Genomic DNA, 20,805 nt, shown 5'->3' on the forward strand with positions numbered 1-20,805 from the left:
TTTTATTGGTTTACAACACGCTGAGGCATAAATAATTTTCTAAACTCCGACCTCCAGTATTTAAGCTTAATGCACTGAGCATCTTCAAAACTCTGATTTGATCATCGTTTCGCACGAGATTCAAAAATTCTACGATGTCTCTAACAGTGAAAGGATATTAGCTATTAAATGAAATGTTCCGAGGCTATATTCTAAGATTTTCTTAATTTCGAGATTAAGAAAACTATGTACGTATTCTCGACCACTTCACGATATTTTCCAAGTATCGTGTAAAGACTTTCTAAATAACTTGGCGCTATGTAGATTATACATACCTATGGATATACGAATCGTATCCAATAAAGGTTTTCAACAGGTTAATAAGTACTTGTATGAACCTAAAGTTAACATTAAAAAAACACTCAACAAAGCAGATCCGAATAATCGAGGTTTGACTGTATGCTCATCTCCAATCTTGTCTACTTTAATCATACATATGTATATGTGTAGATAGGAATTTTTTTATGTAAAATATATAAAAGTTCAATGGCCGCGGAGTAAAAAATGGGACTCAGTACGAATGTAGGTACGAAAATATGTACATACATGTATACATATATGTACATATATCTTCTTATGTATGATTAACATTCATTGAGTTTTACCAATAACGAAGAGCATTATTTAAAAAATGTAAATATTGTATTAATGATCAGCGTGGCTAACCAAACGTGTATTAGCCCTGTAGGAAGTTATTAAATTACTGAACCATGCCAAATACTGGTTCAGAACTATGTCAGAAGATGTCAGCTTAAAATACTCAAAAAAATTAAGGAATATGCCTTGAGTAGTATTCATGATCGTATATATAATTCTAGGGAATATTTTAAATTATAGTCTATTTCGACTTAAAAAACCATTTTTCAAAAGTAAAAACTTCTACGGTTTCTTATACCCCTGTGTCTAACTATGAAGAGAGTAGTGCGCAAAACGTTCCCGAACACGTCTTTACGGAGAATAAAATAGAATGCGCTCTGTCTATCCGTGCCGTGGCTAAAGGCGATTTTTATGGATGGAGAAGCATGAAGTTTAGCTATATGCCACACTCATGGAGTGACGCTAGGGCGATTTTTATACCGAAGGGAGGTAGAAACAACCCAACTTACTCAAAAGAGTTTAGGCTTGTAAGCTTAACATCCTTCCTGTTGAAAAAGCTAGAGAAAATCTTGGACGCACACATTAGGATCGCAGCTCCTCCAGAAGCATGCCCAAAGGGCAGCACGCATATACGAAGCGCAGATCAGTAGAGACTACTCTCCATACACTGGTATTTAATATCAAAAGAGCTCTTGAATATAAGGAATACACTCTTGGAGCATTGCTGGACATTTCTGGAGCGTTCAACAGCAACTCTACGGAATCTATTCCGAATAATGTCCTTTTGACCTCTAGACGGATTAGAGCAGAATGAAACGACGCTAAAATTACCAAGGAAGTCTGTCGAGGGACCCCGCAAGGTAGAGTGCTATGTCCGCTTCTATGGGCATTAGTGGTCCATAGCAGTATATTTCAAGCTGAGGTCTTTGCTATTGCAAAAGTCGCGGAGCTTGCCTGTAATGCAGCTGCAGGCGACCCCAGAGTCAACATCCCGAAGACAGCCAAGCAGCAATCAAGGCAGTAACCGCGTATCGTGAATAGTGGACGAGATTGCCAAGAATGGTGTACGGCTAACAGCCAAAAACAACAGTAGGAAACCCATACGTTATCTATACGACGATGTGGACAGAAGTATGATAAAGAAAATCAAAACTAAATGGAACGAGGTACCTGGGTGCAAAACTGTAGAAGTCATGTGCACAACGGTAGGTCGAAAGTACACAAAATTCCTATTGGCACTCGATAGAAGAGATTGTAGGAACATGTTTGGAATACTAGCTGGGCACTGTCTGGTGGCAACACGCGCCCGCAGAATGAGGCTGACATATGGAGAAGACTGCAGGAAATTTTTAGAGCAAGTCACCAGGGAAACAATGGAGTATCTCTTGTGTACTTGTCCCGCATTGGCAAGACTATGCTGTAAGCATCTGGAGTCTCCACGGTATGATACCCTGGAGGAGGTAACGACAATGAGGCTGCAGAGTCTGTTAAAATTTGCGTCAAACGCAGGCATCCAAAAGTATGACTACTCCTTATGGACCTAGCAACTAAACTCCATCTGGTAACGCAAAGGACCAAAACTGGTCTAGGCGTGGCTTATTGGCCTACCATTTTAACCTAACCTGTATCTAGGGTTACCATATGCAACGGAACTGATTTGACTGAGACCGATATGGTAACCCTACCTACATATATCCTAGAGTGTTTTCTGGAGGTTAAATAACCAAATCTTAATGACTTCATTTTCCTACTGAACTTCTACTAATTTGGTACACATATGCAAATTTTGCTAATTTAATCACGTTTGGTCTTGACATTTACCACATTTGTTATCGTATATACATATGTACTCATATGTACATACATATTAGACACTGTTGTGGTTGTTCAACTATTATATTTTTCCTATCTGTTTTGCTCCGAGCTTTCCGGCCGGCAAATATACGAATACATTTGTGCAAATATGTAAGTTTGTATTCACAAATGTTTCTGTTTTCATTAACTTCGATTTAATATGACATGACTAGAGTACCGCAGAAGTAAAGCGGTCGCAGAACTTGTCTAGATTTATTTAAAAAATGTGGTAAGACAGTGAAGAGAGTAGACAGCGCGCTGCATACTTTATGTAGCATAAAGTTATGAACTATAATTGAAATAAAAATGAAAGCTAGCAGCTTCCTATACTAGTGATATAAAAATACTAGATATTTTCGAGAGAGTGAGAGAGTCTATATTCCAATTTTAAAGACCGATCCTGGAAGAAGCCGCTCAGATAGCCAATGTACTTTAGATTCGGAAAATCATTAAACTAAAAGGACATAATAACTTTTATGCTAATGGTGGCCCGAAGGAGTTAGCCTATTTCATATTCACCACTATAATCTAGCAAATTCTTCTTCTTTACTGGCGTAGACACCGCTTACGCGATTATAGCCGCGTTAACAACAGTCCTTTCTTCTGTTCGGAACGTGGCGCCAATTGGGCTTTCTAAGCGAAACAAGCGATCCTTCTAAACCTGTTCTTCCCAACGGAGTGGAGATCTTCCTCTTTCTCTGCTTCTCCCGGCGGGTACTGCGTCGAATACTTTTAGAGCTGGAGGATTTTCGTTCATACGTACGACATGACCTAGCCAGCGCAGCCGCTGTTTCTTAATTCGCTGAACTATGTCAATGTCGTCGTATATCTCAAACAGCTCATCGTTCGACTCATCAGACTTTGTCACCGTCCATGCCTCTGCACCATACAGCAAAGCAATTACTTGTCGTAAATGATACCAATTGAATGCAAACTAATGTTTATGTTCGACGGACTGATTTTCCTACAGGGTATATATGCCAAAAGCAAGCCTTACATTTCAGTATTATAGAATACCGCATGCAGCAGGTGACATTTAATTTGGTTTTGCCGATAGTGTAGCTGGTTCAAGTGCTGCCAACAATTATGAGAGTCCAGAGTACTTAACGAAATACAAGTATGTGAATAAATCCAAATGTAGAATTGATGGAAATATTTTTTGTTGGCAAGGCTTATGACACGCAAATGTAAGTGCGTATGTAGTATTTCGCTAGGAAACAAAAAATTCGAGTCACTCGAAGCTAAAGGTAAATATCACATATTTTGTACATCCTTAAATACATACATATACAAATATGTAAGCAGGTGGACATAGGAATAATCTCAGTATAAACAATTTGACAATAACAAATTTAAATTTAAATTTTCCTCTCATTTAAATTTTTTTAATTTCTTATCACTACAACGATAACCGTTTATTGTTCTATGACACAGTACATGCAATACAAACAAATGTACATTTAATTTTGTAATTATAATTTTGCAAATAATAAATCTACATAATCGTTTAAGCCGTCTATATCCGTGGAGTTTGAAAATCTATGAATATAACCACACCCTGGAATTTGTACTTGGTTAGGATGGCTAATTAGAATTTCTTTCCCAAACTCAGTCTTATGCGATAATAATATGGATAAATAATTGATTCAACCATCTATATCCTCTATATTAGAAAACATTAGCAATCATTATTGATTTTTATTGTCATATAGCTCACTGTGTCTTAGACCCATGGACGTTGTTAGGCTCTGTACAAACGATTTCTAGCTTCAGGGTTGTGAGAGTTATGTAATACATTTGTGATATCCAATGAGAGTCTGGTAAAAAAAATCCGAGGAAGACGACGACATGGGTTTTAGTCTGTTCGACTAAACAACTCAACACTAAAGTTGAATCGCGATCTTCTGAGCTTATGTTCGCAAATTAGCGCCAGTTCGAAACAATAAGTGAAGTCGAGTCAAGACGATGTTGTCATCATACGAGTACCCGCTTCTGCAACTCAAATTTGATCGAACAACAGCTCACACAATCCAAAATGATCACCGCCATTCTAAGTAAACTTCAACGCTGATTTTGTTATCGTTGGCAATAAAAAATACACGAATCTCCAAATTATGGGTACAAAAAAGTAAAGTATGTGTAAGTGAGTGCATTGACATTTAAAATGATAAAACGAAATATCCCGTCTTAGCTTCTACCCTTGGTTCTTGCCTTGGTGATAAGCTGAAGCGATGTAGTTATGTCCGTCCGTAGATCTGCCTACAAACTGAGTGAACAAAAACAAGTTCTTGTTCTTGTGGAAATTGTTCAGATCGGACCATTGAGATGGCGCTACTCGTACAACTATAACAATCCATACGAACTGACTTATAGCAATCAAGTTGTTGTTTGGAAATTTGAAGCAACCGATCTGACCTTTAGAGCCATTTTCTCATTGTCTGGTTAGCAGCCATCTGTCAGTTAAGTTCCCGACTCCCTTTCGTGTGACTTCTTCAACCCACTTTTGGAGAAAATAATTTGAGCTGCAGAACTAAACAGAGAAGGTACCATCTTCTATAGAAGTGTACAGTTGCTAGCGTACACCGATAATATTGATATCATTGGCCTCAACACCCGCGCCGTTAGTTTCACTTTCTACAGAATAGATAAGGTAGTGAAGCAAATGGGTCTAGTGGGTAACGAGGGCAAGACGAAATATCTCCTGTCATCAAACAAACAGTCGTCGCACTTGCGACTATGCACCCACGTCACTGTTGACAGTTATAACTTCGAAGTCGTAGATAGTTTTGTCTACCTTAAAACCAGCATCAACAACAACGTCAGCCTCGAAATCCAACGCAGAATATCTATTGCCAACAGGTACTACTTCGGACTGAGTAGTCAATTGAGAAGTAAAGTCCTCTCTCAACGAACAAAATCAAAACTCTCTAAATCACTTATTATTCCTATCCTTCTATGTGGTGCATATGCTTGTACGATGACAAGGATCCGAAAAGTTCTGCGAAAGATTTATGGCCCTTGGCGCGTTGGCTATGGCGAATATCGCATTCGCTGTATCGTTGAGCTGTATGAGATATACGACGACATTGACATCGTTCAGAGAATTAAAAGGCAGCGGCTACGCTAGCTAGATCATGTTGTCTAAATGGATGGACTCCAGCTCTGAAAGTATTCGACGAGGTACTCGCCGGGGGAAGCAGAGGAAGAGGAAGGACCTGGCTTCGCTTGGAATCTCCAATTGGCTTCACCTTGCGAAAAGAGGAAACGACTGGCGCGCTGTTGTAAGCTCAGCTACTACCGCGTAAACGGTTTCTACGCCAGTAATGAAGCAGAAGAGTTGTTGTTGTGGAAACTGGTCGTGGTTGAGAAGCGCTTACTGAAGAGGCAGAATAAATGATTTGCTATAAAAGGAAAAGTGCCGATTTCTCTGCCCAAATCTCAAAGCTCCATCAGAAAGCATCAGTTAAAGTTCGTTTTAAGAACACTCATTCAAGTGGACAGAAATGAGTTTTTAAATTGGCTTTGAGGTAGCAAAAATCCCTTCAGCTATGCTGATTAAGTCAACAGTACTAAAGATGGCGCTACTATTTCATTTCGTGTTATGAATAAAAAAAATTCTGGTCACCCTCGAGATTGATTATTTATTTAAATGGGTAACGTAGAAGTGGGGCGCTTATAAGTTGAAAGAAATACGAGTAATTCTTCTTTCATTTAGAATAATGCATGTATTTGTAGATCTCGCGAAGAATTCATTAACATTGTCTTGACTTGTGGGCAAATATAAAAAACGAAAATACTTCAAGCGTTTTGCGGCGTCATTTATAAACAAACCAATTTAGTTCAATTAAAAAATTCTATGTATGTACATATACAGGGTAGGCCATTTAAAGTTGACCCATTTGTTTAAAAAAAAAGAACAAAAGAAAACAATGTTTTTTGTTCATTTCAAAAACAATTTATTTTGGTCCAAGGGGATTTGTTTCAGCTAATATTTAAAAATTAGATCGCGTAAATGGGCACCTTTAGCTTTGACAGCTAAATGCACTCTTTTTTCGACATTTTCCATGACTTTGGCCAATGTTTCGGATGATATGGCGGCTATTTCACGTCGAATGTTGGCTTTCAGTTGAGCTAAGGTCTTTGGCTTATTAGCGTATACCTTGGATTTCAAATAACCCCACAAATAAAAGTCTGGTGGCGTCAAATCTGGTGATCTCGGTGGCCAGTCAACATCACCATTTTTCGATATCAATCGCCCGGGGAAAAATGGTCGCAATAAATTGATTGTTGGTCGAGCTGTATGGCATGTAGCCCCGTCCTGTTGAAACCAGAAGTTATCCATGTCATTTTCGCGAATAATGGGTATCACAAAATCCGTTATCATGGCTCAATAACGCTCACCATTGACTGTTGTCGTGGCTCCATCATCGTCTTCGAAAAAATACGGTCCGATGATCATATTCGCGCAAACACCGCACCAAACTGTTACTTTTTGGTCGTAAAGAGGCTGTTCTTCAATTAATTGAGGATTTTCGGTGGCATAAAATCGGCAATTTTGCTTGTTTACGCCTCCATTCAACGAGAAATGTGCCTCGTCTGACATGATGAGTTTTCGCCAAAAGTCAAGTTCGTTTTCAGCCATTTCGATGGCCCATTTGCCAAAATTAAGGCGTCGCGGATAATCAGCTGGGTTTAGTTTTTGTGCCATTTGAATTTTATATGGAAACATCTTCAAATCTTTATGAATTATGCGTCGGAGAGTGGTGCGAGAGATGTCTAATTCCTGAGAGCGGCGATAACTCGATGTCGATGGAGTCTCCTCAATACTGGCTCGTACAGCTTCGATATTTTCATCAGAACGTCTTGTGCGTTGTCTGGATGCATGACTGGCATTACTGAGATTACCGGTGTTCACAAATTTTGCGTATAAAGACTTAATTGTGTTCTTAACTGGAGCACTTTTCACTTTATTTTTTTTGCGAAACGCACGTTGAGTTAACACAATTGAAAAGTTATTTTGAATATAAAGCTGAACAATTTCAGCGCGTTCTTTTGGAGTGTACTGTTCCATGGTATAAATTGTCTTCGAATGACGCTTCTAACGCGGTATGACATTAGCCGATTTGTCAGCGCTGTTAAAAGTTACAGCGTTGCCAGATGGGTCAACTTTAAATGGCCTACCCTGTACATATGTATATGTATATACGAATGGTATACAATCAGCAACAACTTGAATAAAAAGCAATTTGGCATCATGTATACGTTATCAGAGCTGAAACGGTGAATCCAAATTCCAATTAGCTTTATATGTATTTATTTAATATTTAAAAGAATAATAATTCTGGTGATTTGGATTATTAACTCAAAATAAAGTGTACTTTCTAAATAATGCTGAAAAAATATGTATATTTGGTTTGAAATAAAAAAAAAATGAAGTTTAGGAAAGCCTTGTAATAATAGGAAAAACTTTTTGGGTGGCAACTTTGTCCTGTACTACTAATTTATGTATTGAATTGATGGTATATAGAAATGCACTTGAATGTAGATCTATTGTGTGCCCGGCGTTCGACTTAGTGATGTACTAAAAAATTGGAGCACACAATACAGAAAAATATACGCAAATACAAAAACAAATATTAGCATCAATGAAATATACATAAGTAAATATATAAATTATAAAGACAATCTAGATTCCGCCAAAAGTATTACACAAACAATGCTGTCGCTACTTAGTAGAAGTGCATTCATTATTATTTTATTGCTCTTGCTTTATGATTTAGTCTCACATTTTTTTCCGTTAGCTACTATTTATTTGTGAAACTCTATTTGCTGCATTCGTAATGTCATTGTAACAGTGCTGAGTGTACTTAACACAATTTTTGACGCCAACAGCATTCTAGTTTAATAATATGTTTTCTTAACAACAAGTCAATGTAATGCTGGTAATCTACTCAGGCTGTAGATATATTTTTAGGAAAAAATAGTTGTTAGCATTCAAATGAATCATTAGATAATTTAATTAGATAGGGAGAAACAATATTTAAAACCAGTGTTAACCGAATTGTTGAAGAATGAAAATGAAATTTGTGAAGATTACAGAGACTGTATCAGTTTCTGTAGCACAACAATGGTTCACTCGCTTCCGTTCTGGAAATTTCGATGTGAAAGATGCACCTCACTCTGGTCGACCTATCGTTGATGTCGATGAAATTACGGAAAGATTTGACCAGAATCGTCATATAAGCAGCCCTGACATCGCTAATGAGCTTAACAATCAGCATCAAAAGGTTTTGAACCATTTAAAAATGGCTGGCGACAAAAAGAAGCTCGATACTACATGAATTGACTGGTAAAAATTTAATGGACCGAATTAACATCTGCGATTCTTTGCTGAAACGAAATAAAATCGAACCATTTTTGAAGCGAATGATAACAGGAGTCGAAAAGTGGATCAAATACGGCAATAATGTGCGAAAAACACCATAGTCCAAGAGTAGTGAAGCTCAACAAATGGCCGCAAAGCGAGGATTGGAAAGGAATCATCCATTATGAGTTGCTCCAGCCTGGTAAAACGATTGATTCTACATTTTACTGTCAATCTATCAATCAAACAATCGAAAAAAACGACCAGAACTGATCAACAGAAAGGGCTTCGTCTTCCATTAGGATAACGCTAGACCACACAAATCTTAGATGACTCGGCAAAAACTGAGAGCTGGACTGGGAAGTTTTGATATACGTATATCCACCATATAGCCCTGACCTTGCACCATCGGACTACCATTTGTTTCGGTCAATGCAGAACTCCCTTAATAGAGTAAAGTTGGCTTCAAGCGAAGCCTGCGAAAATGCAAGTTCAGTCGCAGTTTGTCGCCGAGAAACCAGAAAAATTTTACACTGATGGAATATTGTCTCTAGCAAAAAAATGGAAAAAGTGGTACAATTTTGGTTCATTAAAGTTCATTATAAATATAAAAAAATAAAGTTGAAGTTTGATTAGAAATACGAAAAGACTTTTTCGACTACGCAATATTTATTGACACCACAGAGAACTACGCGTCTAAATCAATGTTACTATGTTATGTATAATACAACTTCGAGAAGAAATTCGGCAAAACTACTTATAGCAAAGTGTTGATGTAAAAAAAATTTGAATTTCATAACCTTTTTCGGGGTGTCTCCCATCCACAACAAAAATATATACACGTTTTCTACAATATAATTTCTCAAACGGTTGTAAACAAAATAGTAAGGAATTTATGGCCATAATTTAAAAAAACCCTAAACAAAAGTGTAACATTTAGACTATGATCCATGCTCACAAACAAAATACTGGTATGAACTCACCTGATTTATGCACTGTCAACGCTTTATATAAATCTTTCGTGTCGAGAGTCTTTTTTCGACCTTTAAAAAATATTGGTAGCGTATACCTAAGAAAAAGGAGAAAAGAAAAAAATATATTACAAAGTCGGTACTGATCATTCAAAAGATAAAATGAAATAAAAAAAGTTGCTGAAGATCAGAATATTTAAATTTATTTATGCCGAATGGAAGAGATCCCGTGCAGTTGATCAACGCTAACTAATCATTGCCACTGGTTTACAAAAGATAGTTAATAGCGTAAGACGCTATATTACTATACCACAATAGGAACTATACAGAAAAATTTCATAGATATAGTTATATCACGAAGAAATAAAAATAGTCTTCATCCATACCATATCCTTGAGAGATTTATTTATTCCGCTTCGGATTATAGTTTTTTGGTTAGTGATAGAAGAATTGAGTTTTTTCAGTTAGCTATGATTTTATACCCTGAGCAAGGAAATATTGAACCGCCATAGCCATATAGCCATCTTAGCAACCATCAACAGACGTTCTATATAATATTTATACATCGACAACTTGGATTTGCATCCAAGTTTTTGCAGATTGAATTGATGTATTGCCGTGCTAGAAATGCGAATTCATTTTTGAACAAGTAAGGAAAGGCTAAGTTCCGGTGTAAGCGAACCTTTTATACTCTTCCAACATGCAAAGATCAAAGACCAGGAATTTCGCACAAGTGCAGTCAAACCTTTACTATACTAAGTACTTTAGTATCGACCCGATTTTATCTTTTTAGCCAATACCACATATGTACTATTAACAAGCGATATACTAAGACCCTGTTCCACAGGGTTAATAAAGTATCTGTCATACAATCACCAATCATATGAAGTAAAGTCAGACCGATGTTCGAAAATCCTGATATTAGTTATATGAGGGCTAGCTCAAGTTTTCGGCGAATTGTGTTTATTTTAGACACAAAACACGCTCTCTTATTTTCATTGGGATAACTCACATATTGGTCAATATATGCGATATAAAATCATCCGAAAGTTTGAAAATCTTTTTATAAGGTATATGGAGGCTCAGAGAAGTATTGACCCGATTAGCATTAAAAGATTTTCTCTGGATGTCAATTGTATATCCCATACAATGATCGATATTTTCGATCAAAAGTCAACTAAAAATACTGGTGTCCACATGTTCGGTACCTAGGGCCTTGAACAGTTTTGGTTGGATTTGGACAATTTTTTGGTCATAACGTGGCATACTCTAAAAACATTTGTTAAAAGTTTTATGCCGTTAATTGATTTGTGTACTGGAAAGTGAAAGAATCAAATATTATTGAAAATTGAAGTCAGATTTCGCCCATTTTAGCACGATGATGTAGGAAACTGAGAAGAATGTCACATACCAAATTTGATAGAAATAGGTCAAGCGGCACCCGAGATAGGTGATTTCACCTAAAAGGGGGCGGAGTCGCGCACATCATCCAATTTTTACCCCGTCTCCAATAAAGCCCTCTCAAACCATTTCGGGGGTATCTTTCGATTTCCCATTTTAACAGTATCGATTAAGTTGCTAAAGGGATTTATCGTGAGCAAATATAGTTATTGTAGCTGAAATGGTTTAAGAGATACATACATATGTACATTAAACCAAATAGATGGCAGGGTCACGCCCACTTTTTCAAAATTTCTTGACCACTTTTGCACTTTACGATCCCCCGTGCTTTAGTCATGGCCTTTTATACATTTTCGTTAATGGCATTTTGTTGACGTGGCAATGGTCTAATAACGCCTATCTACGAACACCGCCTTACTTTTTGACAGGGATACGAGTATGTGTACCAAGTTTCATCAAGATATCTTAATTTTTATAACAGCTTGCACGGATCAACGGACAGACAGACAGTCACCCGGATTTCAACTCGTCTTATCTTTCTGATCATTTATATATACAGTATATAACTTTATATCTTGTTCGATTCGTTTTAGGTGACACATACAACCTTTAGGTGAACAAAACTATTATACTCTGTAGCAACATATTGCAAGAGTATAAAAAGGGAAATGAAAAGAGAACTCAGTTATACTTATTGGCGCTCATTTTCCGCGTAATAACAGTAATTCGCAAGGGACGTAATGAGGTATGGCTCCCCACACCGTTACGCTCAGGATCCGACTGGATAGGTGATCCAAATAGTGCTCTTCTTTGCGCAGGTCGTGAAATAAAAAAGGGTATCCCTCTGGGCCTTAGAAATTAAATAAATAATAATGCCGCTCCTAAGACCAAGTCATGTGTATTCGGACAAAATTTAGCTGAATTCCGGCGATTCCTTAAATACAATTGTCTATTGTTTTAAATTCGTATGTTCCAGTTTGGGTTTCCTAGTCCTTTAACAGTCTTGACAGAGACTAGAGACTGATAGCAAACAATCTAGTCTAAAATCTTTTTCAACCGTGACCAAGATTGTCAGCGTTCTATCTACGCTATTTCAATGCATGCTCAGTGCACTTAAGACGTCCCTATGTTTTCTTAACATAAAATCAAGACATATGTACACTTCACTTTAAAAGCCACAAACACAATTTTTCCGGATTATTGATCTCGTTTATACTTACCAAAAGGAAAGAGCTGATAACACATTGGCATGCTCGCGCGGATTCTCCGGCAAATCGTTCGTTTTCACTGATTGCATTTTGTTTTACACTGAAATTAATGAAAAATGGTAAAGATTAAGTATATACTTACATATGTGTATAAAATATTGTATGTAGATAGTCATAAGGTCGTAAAAATATAAACAATACATTGCTGAAAAACGTCAGCACAGATTTTCTGTAAAATACATACATACATACATATAAGGATATATACATACAGAAGTTTGTGTTAATGTAGAAGCAAACACCGCGCAAAATACAATAACTCATTTAATGACCAAGTTGTTACAAAAATTGCCAACCGAGAGACGAATGTAAACCGAAAGTCCCAAACTAGAGACATATGTACATATGTATGTATGTACATATAATTACGTGCATAAGTATTCGGACTGTCTGTAGAAGTATTGACTCGCATGTATCACTGTTTTAGCAATTTTAAGAGGCGGTAAAAAGTTTTGACATCACGAATGTCGATGTAAATAAAAGCGAGGCGGCATGTAGTCTGTATGTACATTCATATATAAAACTATGTACTAAGCATATACTAAGGCCGGTATTGCCTACTTGCTAGCTGTTACTAATCACTAATGTAGAGAAGAATATAATTTTTAGACTATTCGATATCTAGTAAGTGCAAAGCAGAATACTGGCATGGACGTAAATGTGAGGTTATATAAATTTTAAATCTGTTTTGGGATTATAAGCGATTTCCACAATTTAGAAAGAATAGGAAATATTATAGTTGCGAGATTTCTAGAACAACCTTCGACACATTCAAGAATTATCGTGCAATTTATATTTGGAGATTTCATAAAATAAAACTCTTTTATCGAGCAAAAACAATTTAGTAAAAATTCTAAATGGAAATTCGACAAGCCCTAGGACATCTACCGTCTATTTAAAGATACCACTCTGTTCTAAAGTTTCTCTTTCTATGTTGATTCATGCAAACAGAGAAACTATATGTAGTTTCGGAAATTTAGAAGTCTTTAGTTTCCTTTCAAAAATTGTTAACTCATTCAGACAGTGTTGGGACCTACCGGGAACGTTTCCCAGAGGTCTCTTTATACTTCGTGATGAGTTGGATACGTTGATTGCGTTTTATATTTCGGGGTTAAAAAACAAAAACAAATATTAAACATCGAAAATCGTTTTATAGTTTTTCAAAATATTGTTCATTAACACCTATACACTTTTGCATGCCTTTGAACCAATTGCCAAAGCACTTTTGACACTAAGATTGATGTATCTGCAAAACATGCGTTCTGAACCGTTATCGTATTTTTTATTAAACATTTCTCTCAACGAGTCTTTTTTAGCGATCGACAAATTGTGTGGATTCCAATGTGAACATTTTTTTTACAGTCAAATATTGAATGCATGCTAGTCTCACTAATACCTATAGTTGTCGCAATCTCATAATAGGTCACATGACGGTCTTCCAATCACATCAATAGTTTCCGGAACAACAATTGATTTTAGACGACCTTCAGGAAATTCGTCTTCAAGTGATCTACGACGATTGGATTCACTATACTATCGATGGTCCTTGATGGTGCTTCATCGCCAAAAATTATAAGTTCATCGATGCACTGTTGCAGAGTGGATTATAGAAAGTTTTAAAAAATAGTCGCCCTAAAATGTTCGCGGCTTAATCCCAGTTTTTGCAAAGATGAATATTTTAAATTACTGTAAACGACACAAGTAGGTTCAAAACGTTCTGAGTATGTATAACATCAAAGATGTCAAACTGTACGATAAAGTGGCGAGTTGACAGATTGTAATTCTAGGATGTTAGCTAAATGATTAAATATAAAAGTCAACCTACGTAGAAACTGCCTTAAAATTTCTCTTCGTACTAATTTTTATACTCTCGCAACAAAGTTGCTAAAGAGAGTATTATAGTTTTGTTCACATAACGGTTGTTTGTAAGTCCAAAAATTAAAAGAGTTAGATATAGGGTTATGTATACCAAAGTGATCAGGGTGACGAGTAGATTTGAAATCCGGATGTCTGTCTGTCCGTCCGTCCGTCCGTCTGTCCGTCCGTCCGTCTGTCCGTCCGTCCGTCCGTCCGTCCGTGCAAGCTGTAACTTGAGTAAAAATTGAGATATCATGATGAAACTTGGTACACGTATTTCTTGGCTCCATAAGAAGGTTAAGTTCGAAGATGGGCAAAATCGGCCCACTGCCACGCCCACAAAATGGCGGAAACCGAAATCCTATAAAGTGTCATAACTAAGCCATAAATAAAGATATTAAAGTCAAATTTGGCACAAAGGATCGCATTAGGGAGGGGCATATTTGGAAGTAATTTTTTTGGAAAAGTGGGCGTGGCCCCGCCCCCTACTAAATTTTTTGTACATATATCGTAAACTACTACAGCTACGTCAACCAAACTCTACAGAATCGTTTCCTTCAGACATTTCCACATACAGTTCAAAAATTTAAGAAATCGGATAATAACCACGCCCACCTCCCATACAAAGGTTATGTTAAAAATCACTAAAAGTGCGTTAACCGACTAACAAAAAACGTCAGAAGCACTAAATTTTACGGAAGAAATGGCAGAAGGAAGCTGCACCCAGGCTTTTAATAAAAATTGAAAATGGGCGTGGCGTCGCCCACTTATGGACCAAAAACCATATCTCAGGAACTACTCAACCGATTTCAATGAAATTCGGTATATAATATTTTCTTAGCACCCTGATGACACGTACGAAATATGGGTGAAATCGGTTCACAACCACGCCTTCTTCCAACATAACGCTATTTTGAATTCCATCTGATGCCTTCTCTATATAATACAATATATACATTAGGAACCAAAATAAAAAAATATGTAAATGACGGATAATGAAATCTCGATTATCACTTTATCATGCGAGAGTATAAAATGTTCGGTGACACCCGAACTTAGCCCTTCCTTACTTGTTTAATGTAGAAATTTGTTTATTTATTTCTATTTAAAATATATTTTTCCCGCTGCATATGCTTAGACTCACTTTCATAATTTTTGAGATAAAATCCGACGAATAATTTATTTTCTTAATTGACGAGAAATTTTTCAATCAAATTACTGAGTTCTAGAAGTTACATGTGCATTACTGTTAGAGCTTGAATGGGCTTACATATTCATATATACAAGTAGTTCATATACATATACAGCGTTATTTATTTGTACACCAAATTAAAAACTACAGTGAATGATGTGAAAATCTAAATCAAACATCACTCGTCACAGCCGTCAATCACTGGTTGAAAACCGAAAGTAAATACATATGTATGTATATAATGAGAAATCAATTACGGAACTCAATCATACTCACTGAAGTATTATCTAACGAATAAACAACGGAAAAACAGAGTGTATAACAAATAGAAAATGATCTTAATTGACTTGCACCATCGAAGAGGAAATGAAATGCATCGAAACAATAAGAAAATACGCAAACAAATTGTAATGAATTGTGATATAATAAGTGCACAAGCCCAAATTGCATGTTAACTGTTAATTTATAATTTATATAATTTATGATTTACGTTTCATTTCAATGGACACTTTTAGACAGCAAGCATTTCTTTTATGTCTTTTTTCTTTTCGTTAGAAACTGACGTACCTTTACTGTGTGCAAGTACTTAATAAAAATTGATTTTTGGAGTGTACTATATAACAATAATTGTCTGATATTGTGCAGCTGTAACACAGATTTCTAGAACCCATCGGATTTAAGTCATCAGCAGTCGAAATCTTTTGATTGTGGGGTTTTTAAGTCAATTAATATGACGTATTTTATACGAGTCCATAAATTGCGGGAACTAAAATATTTGATTTTAATTAAGAAAACAACAAACAAACACTTTATATTGATATTATATTTTTAGTCCCACATTCCAATAACTAAGTGCTGGGGCTAAGTTAAATGAAGTTGTGTTGGCAGTGGATTTTTTCCAGCCATTAAAAAGTTTAACATTAGCGTCGAGTTAGAGAGATAAATTTTTTGCAATATCGTGCAGTACTTATTTCTAAAACCGCCTAACTCAGAGATAGAACATATGTACACTGATGACACGAACTGCTTTAAAGCAAAGATGTTGACTTTGTTTTTTTTTTAGTTACCGATATACAATTAAAAATGCATTATTTAAAAAAATCCCTAACTTTTATAGACTCTTACTTTTTTCTGATAATAGTCAAAGCGTTGAGTTCACATGGAATTAAATACTCAAAGCAGTGCACGTTTTCATGTAACCGGATGTTGTATTTGCGAAATTTTCCATAAGAGCAAATACGAGTATAACGAAGCAATTCAACAAGAAGTGCCTACTTAATTAAATGCAATAATTTACAAACACATATTTATTTTCGAGTGTAGTGAAAATCAATGCTTCATACTGAAAGTTTACGTAACTCTGCATAACTATCTTTAAGTAAATAACATAAGTAGATGTATGCACGTAGGCGCCGTACAGCTTACAAACATACCACACGCCCCGACTTTATGATAAAATATATCAATCAACTGACAGCTTTATTTTATCAAAAGGGCGTTTTAAACTAACAAATGCAAGGTTGATATTGATAATATCGTGCGTTTTGCTGACGTCATAGTAGCGCATGCCTGATAATTATGTTTGCTTGATACTCTTTTGACTAGAAAAGAAAATTTCATCACAATTTACAGTATAAACTTAACTGAACGATTTGAGATCGTCTGATGTACTTTTCCAACAGTTAATTAACATTTGAATAACCGAGTCCTGGAACATACCGATAAGAATCTAAAATTATACAAAACGAATTTTCTAATACTATGTATACTATTGATGTATTCACTCTTCGAAATTCCTCAGAATTTTAATTATGAAGGGATTAAATTTAAAAATCACAAAAAGAGAAGCCTCGCAATCTGCGCCAACTACCGTGGGGTAAGCCTCCTCAACATTGCATATTAGGTTCTATCGAGCGTACTGTGTGAAAGCTCACCTGTCTTGGAAAAGACCCGTGGAAAGAAGATCGACACACACCACCTCTTCATCGATTTTAAAGGTGCTTTTCACAGCACCAAAAGAAGCTGCCTTAAGGCCGCTATGTCTGAATTTGGTATTCCCGCAAAACTAATACGTGAACTGACGTCGAGCAATACCAAAAGCTCCGACAGGATCGGGAAGGGCCTCTCTGAGCCGTTCGATACCAAACGAGGTTTCAGACGAGGCGACTCCCTGTCGTGCGATTTCTTTCATTTACTGCTGAAGGAAATAATTCGAGCTGAATAGAGAATGTACAATTTTACAGCTGCTGGCGTAAGCCGATGATATTGATATCATTGGTCTCAACAACCGTGCCGTTAGTTGTGCTTTCTCCAAGTTGGAAAAAGAAGCGAAGAAAATGAGTCTATTAGTGAACGAGGGCAGGACGAAATGTCTCCTGTTATCAAACAAACATTAGTCACGTTCGCGACTTAGCTCTTAAGTAACTGTTGACAGTCATAACTTCGTAGTCGTAGATTATTTCATCTATCTTCGGGCCAGTATTAACACCAACAATAAAGTCCTCTCTCGACAAACAAAGACCAAACTTTACAAGTCGCTGCTCATCCCCGTCCTGCTATATGATGCAGAGACATAGACGGTGACAACATCTGATGAGGAAGAGGAATATCTCTATTCCATGGGAAAGATCAGGTGGAGAAGGACGTGACTATACTTGGAATCTCCAATTGGCGCCAAACAGTGAAAACAGAAGAACTGGCGGTGTCTACGCCAATAAAGAAGAAGAAGAAGTTAGAATTTATAAATGAGTTAGTCATCGTTTTATAGGAAATACGAGATGTTTTTTTTTATGTATGTATGTGCCTAAGTATTCATCACAACTTCCTATTTTCCGCAAGTTAGCAGTTGGCATAACGCATATGACTAATATAAATATTTCATAGAGCTTATCTTAAACATGCTTTCTTACGTTCGTAAACGCATACGACTCATCCCACGATTCATCAAGAATTCAAATGAAAACCTCAACTCAAATAAGTTCAAACTTATAACGCTGAGTAATCTTTGAGCAATCTGGTTAATTATACCCTGAATAGGGTATATGATATTTGCCACGAAGTTTGACCCCTCAAGGAAAGGTCGGATACTCTATAAAGTATGTATATAAATTATCAGCGTCGTGACCTGAATTGATTTAGCCATGTCGGCATGTTCATCTGTCTGTTTTTGAGATGTCGATATGCAATTCTGGTGACGTCCTTTTCTACTCAATAAGCTGGTCATTAATCAGAACCGCCGATATCAGACCAATTCAGTATTATACAAACTGATCTATCAATGATTATTCATTGAGGATTATACAAATTTGTTCGTCTGGTTTTGAGATATTCGAATGATATTCTGTTGATCATTTGACGGAAACGACCAGATCGGACAACTATATCACATATCTGTCATATAACCGATCCATGGATACATTTGAAAGATTGTACATGTAAGCCGGTATGTACGTACATATGTATGTATATGTATCTACATATACTTATGTATTAGCGCACACAATTATTTACTTCTTACATGCGATGAAGCTTTCAAATATGATTGATAGCATAAGCTTCGGCGTGTCTTGAGGGGCACACCGCGCGTGACCACATTAAAAATGTGACTTTTAAGATTATATGAAATGTTTTAAAGTTTAGAGAATATAGTAAAATATAAATATTAAATACAAAATATTTCAAAACATTCTTATCGTGCATAATATTGAACATGGGATTTTTTATCCTTTGCATTATTTTTTTATCTTCAAAGCAAATAGATAGAACCATTATTTTAAAATTTACTTTAAAAGTTACGAGGTTTGTTCAAAAAGTATTGGATTTCTTGAGAAAGTGTTTATTTATTCATGAATATCTATTTTGTTCTCTTCAAAGTAATCACCCCCAGATACATTCCACATCTTTCAGCGTTTTTTACAATCCTCAAAGCAGTTAAAAAATAATATTTTTTTTTGTCTTATTTAGCTCCTTCTTCGATGCAGGTTTTATCTTAATCGTCACGTAACCCTTTCATAGGCCTCTTCAGTTTTGGAAAAAAGTCATAAGGGGCCAGATCTGAGGAATATGCTGCTACGTTATCATAGTATAGGGTGATTTTTTAAGAGCTTGATAACTTCTTTTAAAAAAAAAACGCATAAAATTTGCAAAATCTCATCGGTTCTTTATTTGAAACGTTAGATTGGTTCATGACATTTACTTTTTGAAGATAATTTCATTTAAATGTTGACCGCGGCTGCGTCTTAGGTGGTCCATTCGCAAAGTCCAATTTTGGGCAACTTTTTCGAGCATTTCGGCCGGAATAGCCCGAATTTCTTCGGAAATGTTGTCTTCCAAAGCTGGAATAGTTGCTGGCTTATTTCTGTAGACTTTAGACTTGACGTAGCCCCACAAAAAATAGTCTAAAGGCGTTAAATCGCATGATCTTGGTGGCCAACTTACGGGTCCATTTCTTGAGATGAATTGTTGTCCGAAGTTTTCCCTCAAAATGGCCATACAATCGCGAGCTGTCTGGCATGTAGCGCCATCTTGTTGAAACCACATGTCAACCAAGTTCAGTTCTTCCATTTTTGGCAACAAAAAGTTTGTTAGCATCGAACGATAGCGATCGCCATTCACCGTAACGTTGCGTCCAACAGCATCTTTGAAAAAATACGGTCCAATGATTCCACCAGCGTACAAACCACACCAAACAGTGCATTTTTCGGGATGCATGGGCAGTTCTTGAACGGCTTCTGGTTGCTCTTCACCCCAAATGCGGCAATTTTGCTTATTTACGTAGCCATTCAACCAGAAATGAGCCTCATCGCTGAACAAAATTTGTCGATAAAAAATTTTCGAACCGAACACTGATTTTGGTAATAAAATTCAATGATTTGCAAGCGTTGCTCGTTAGTAAGTCTATTCATGATGAAATGTCAAAGCATACTGAGCATCTTTCTCTTTGACACCATGTCTGAAATCCCACGTGATCTGTCAAATACTAATGCATGAAAATCCTAACCTCAAAAAAATCACCCGTTACAAAAGTCAATACTTATTTGTTCTTCCATAAATCCGACCATTTCCGGCGAATTGCTTCACGCCAATTTCGCATAACGCAAAACCACCAAATGTTCTTATCATCAAAAAAATAAGTTTTATTTCAATTCACATTTAGAAAAATATATATATAAATACATCTATGTATGTATGTGTACACAAATAACCCTTAGGGGTTCATAAAATGTACTACAGACACACTCTTTCTTTTCTTCAAACCATTTG

General features: G+C 36.4%; 1 protein-coding gene across 9 annotated transcripts in view; it reads right to left on the minus strand.

Moving 5' to 3' along the window:
* Positions 1 to 20,805, minus strand: part of LOC105231580 (probable multidrug resistance-associated protein lethal(2)03659) — a 36,635-nt gene that overhangs the window by 5,415 nt on the left and 10,415 nt on the right. For all 9 annotated transcript variants that reach the window (XM_011212955.4, XM_029552570.2, XM_011212961.4 and 6 more), the window contains exons 3-4: positions 12,447 to 12,534; positions 9,838 to 9,923 (exon numbers count right to left, since the gene is read on the minus strand). In XM_011212955.4, coding sequence (XP_011211257.2) covers positions 9,838 to 9,923; positions 12,447 to 12,523 — 163 coding nt within the window. In that variant the 5' untranslated portion in view covers positions 12,524 to 12,534. The remainder of the gene's footprint in view (positions 1 to 9,837; positions 9,924 to 12,446; positions 12,535 to 20,805) is intronic.

This window comes from Bactrocera dorsalis, unplaced genomic scaffold (genome assembly GCF_023373825.1).
Source record: "Bactrocera dorsalis isolate Fly_Bdor unplaced genomic scaffold, ASM2337382v1 BdCtg011, whole genome shotgun sequence".
Classification (NCBI taxonomy): Eukaryota; Metazoa; Arthropoda; class Insecta; order Diptera; family Tephritidae; genus Bactrocera; species Bactrocera dorsalis.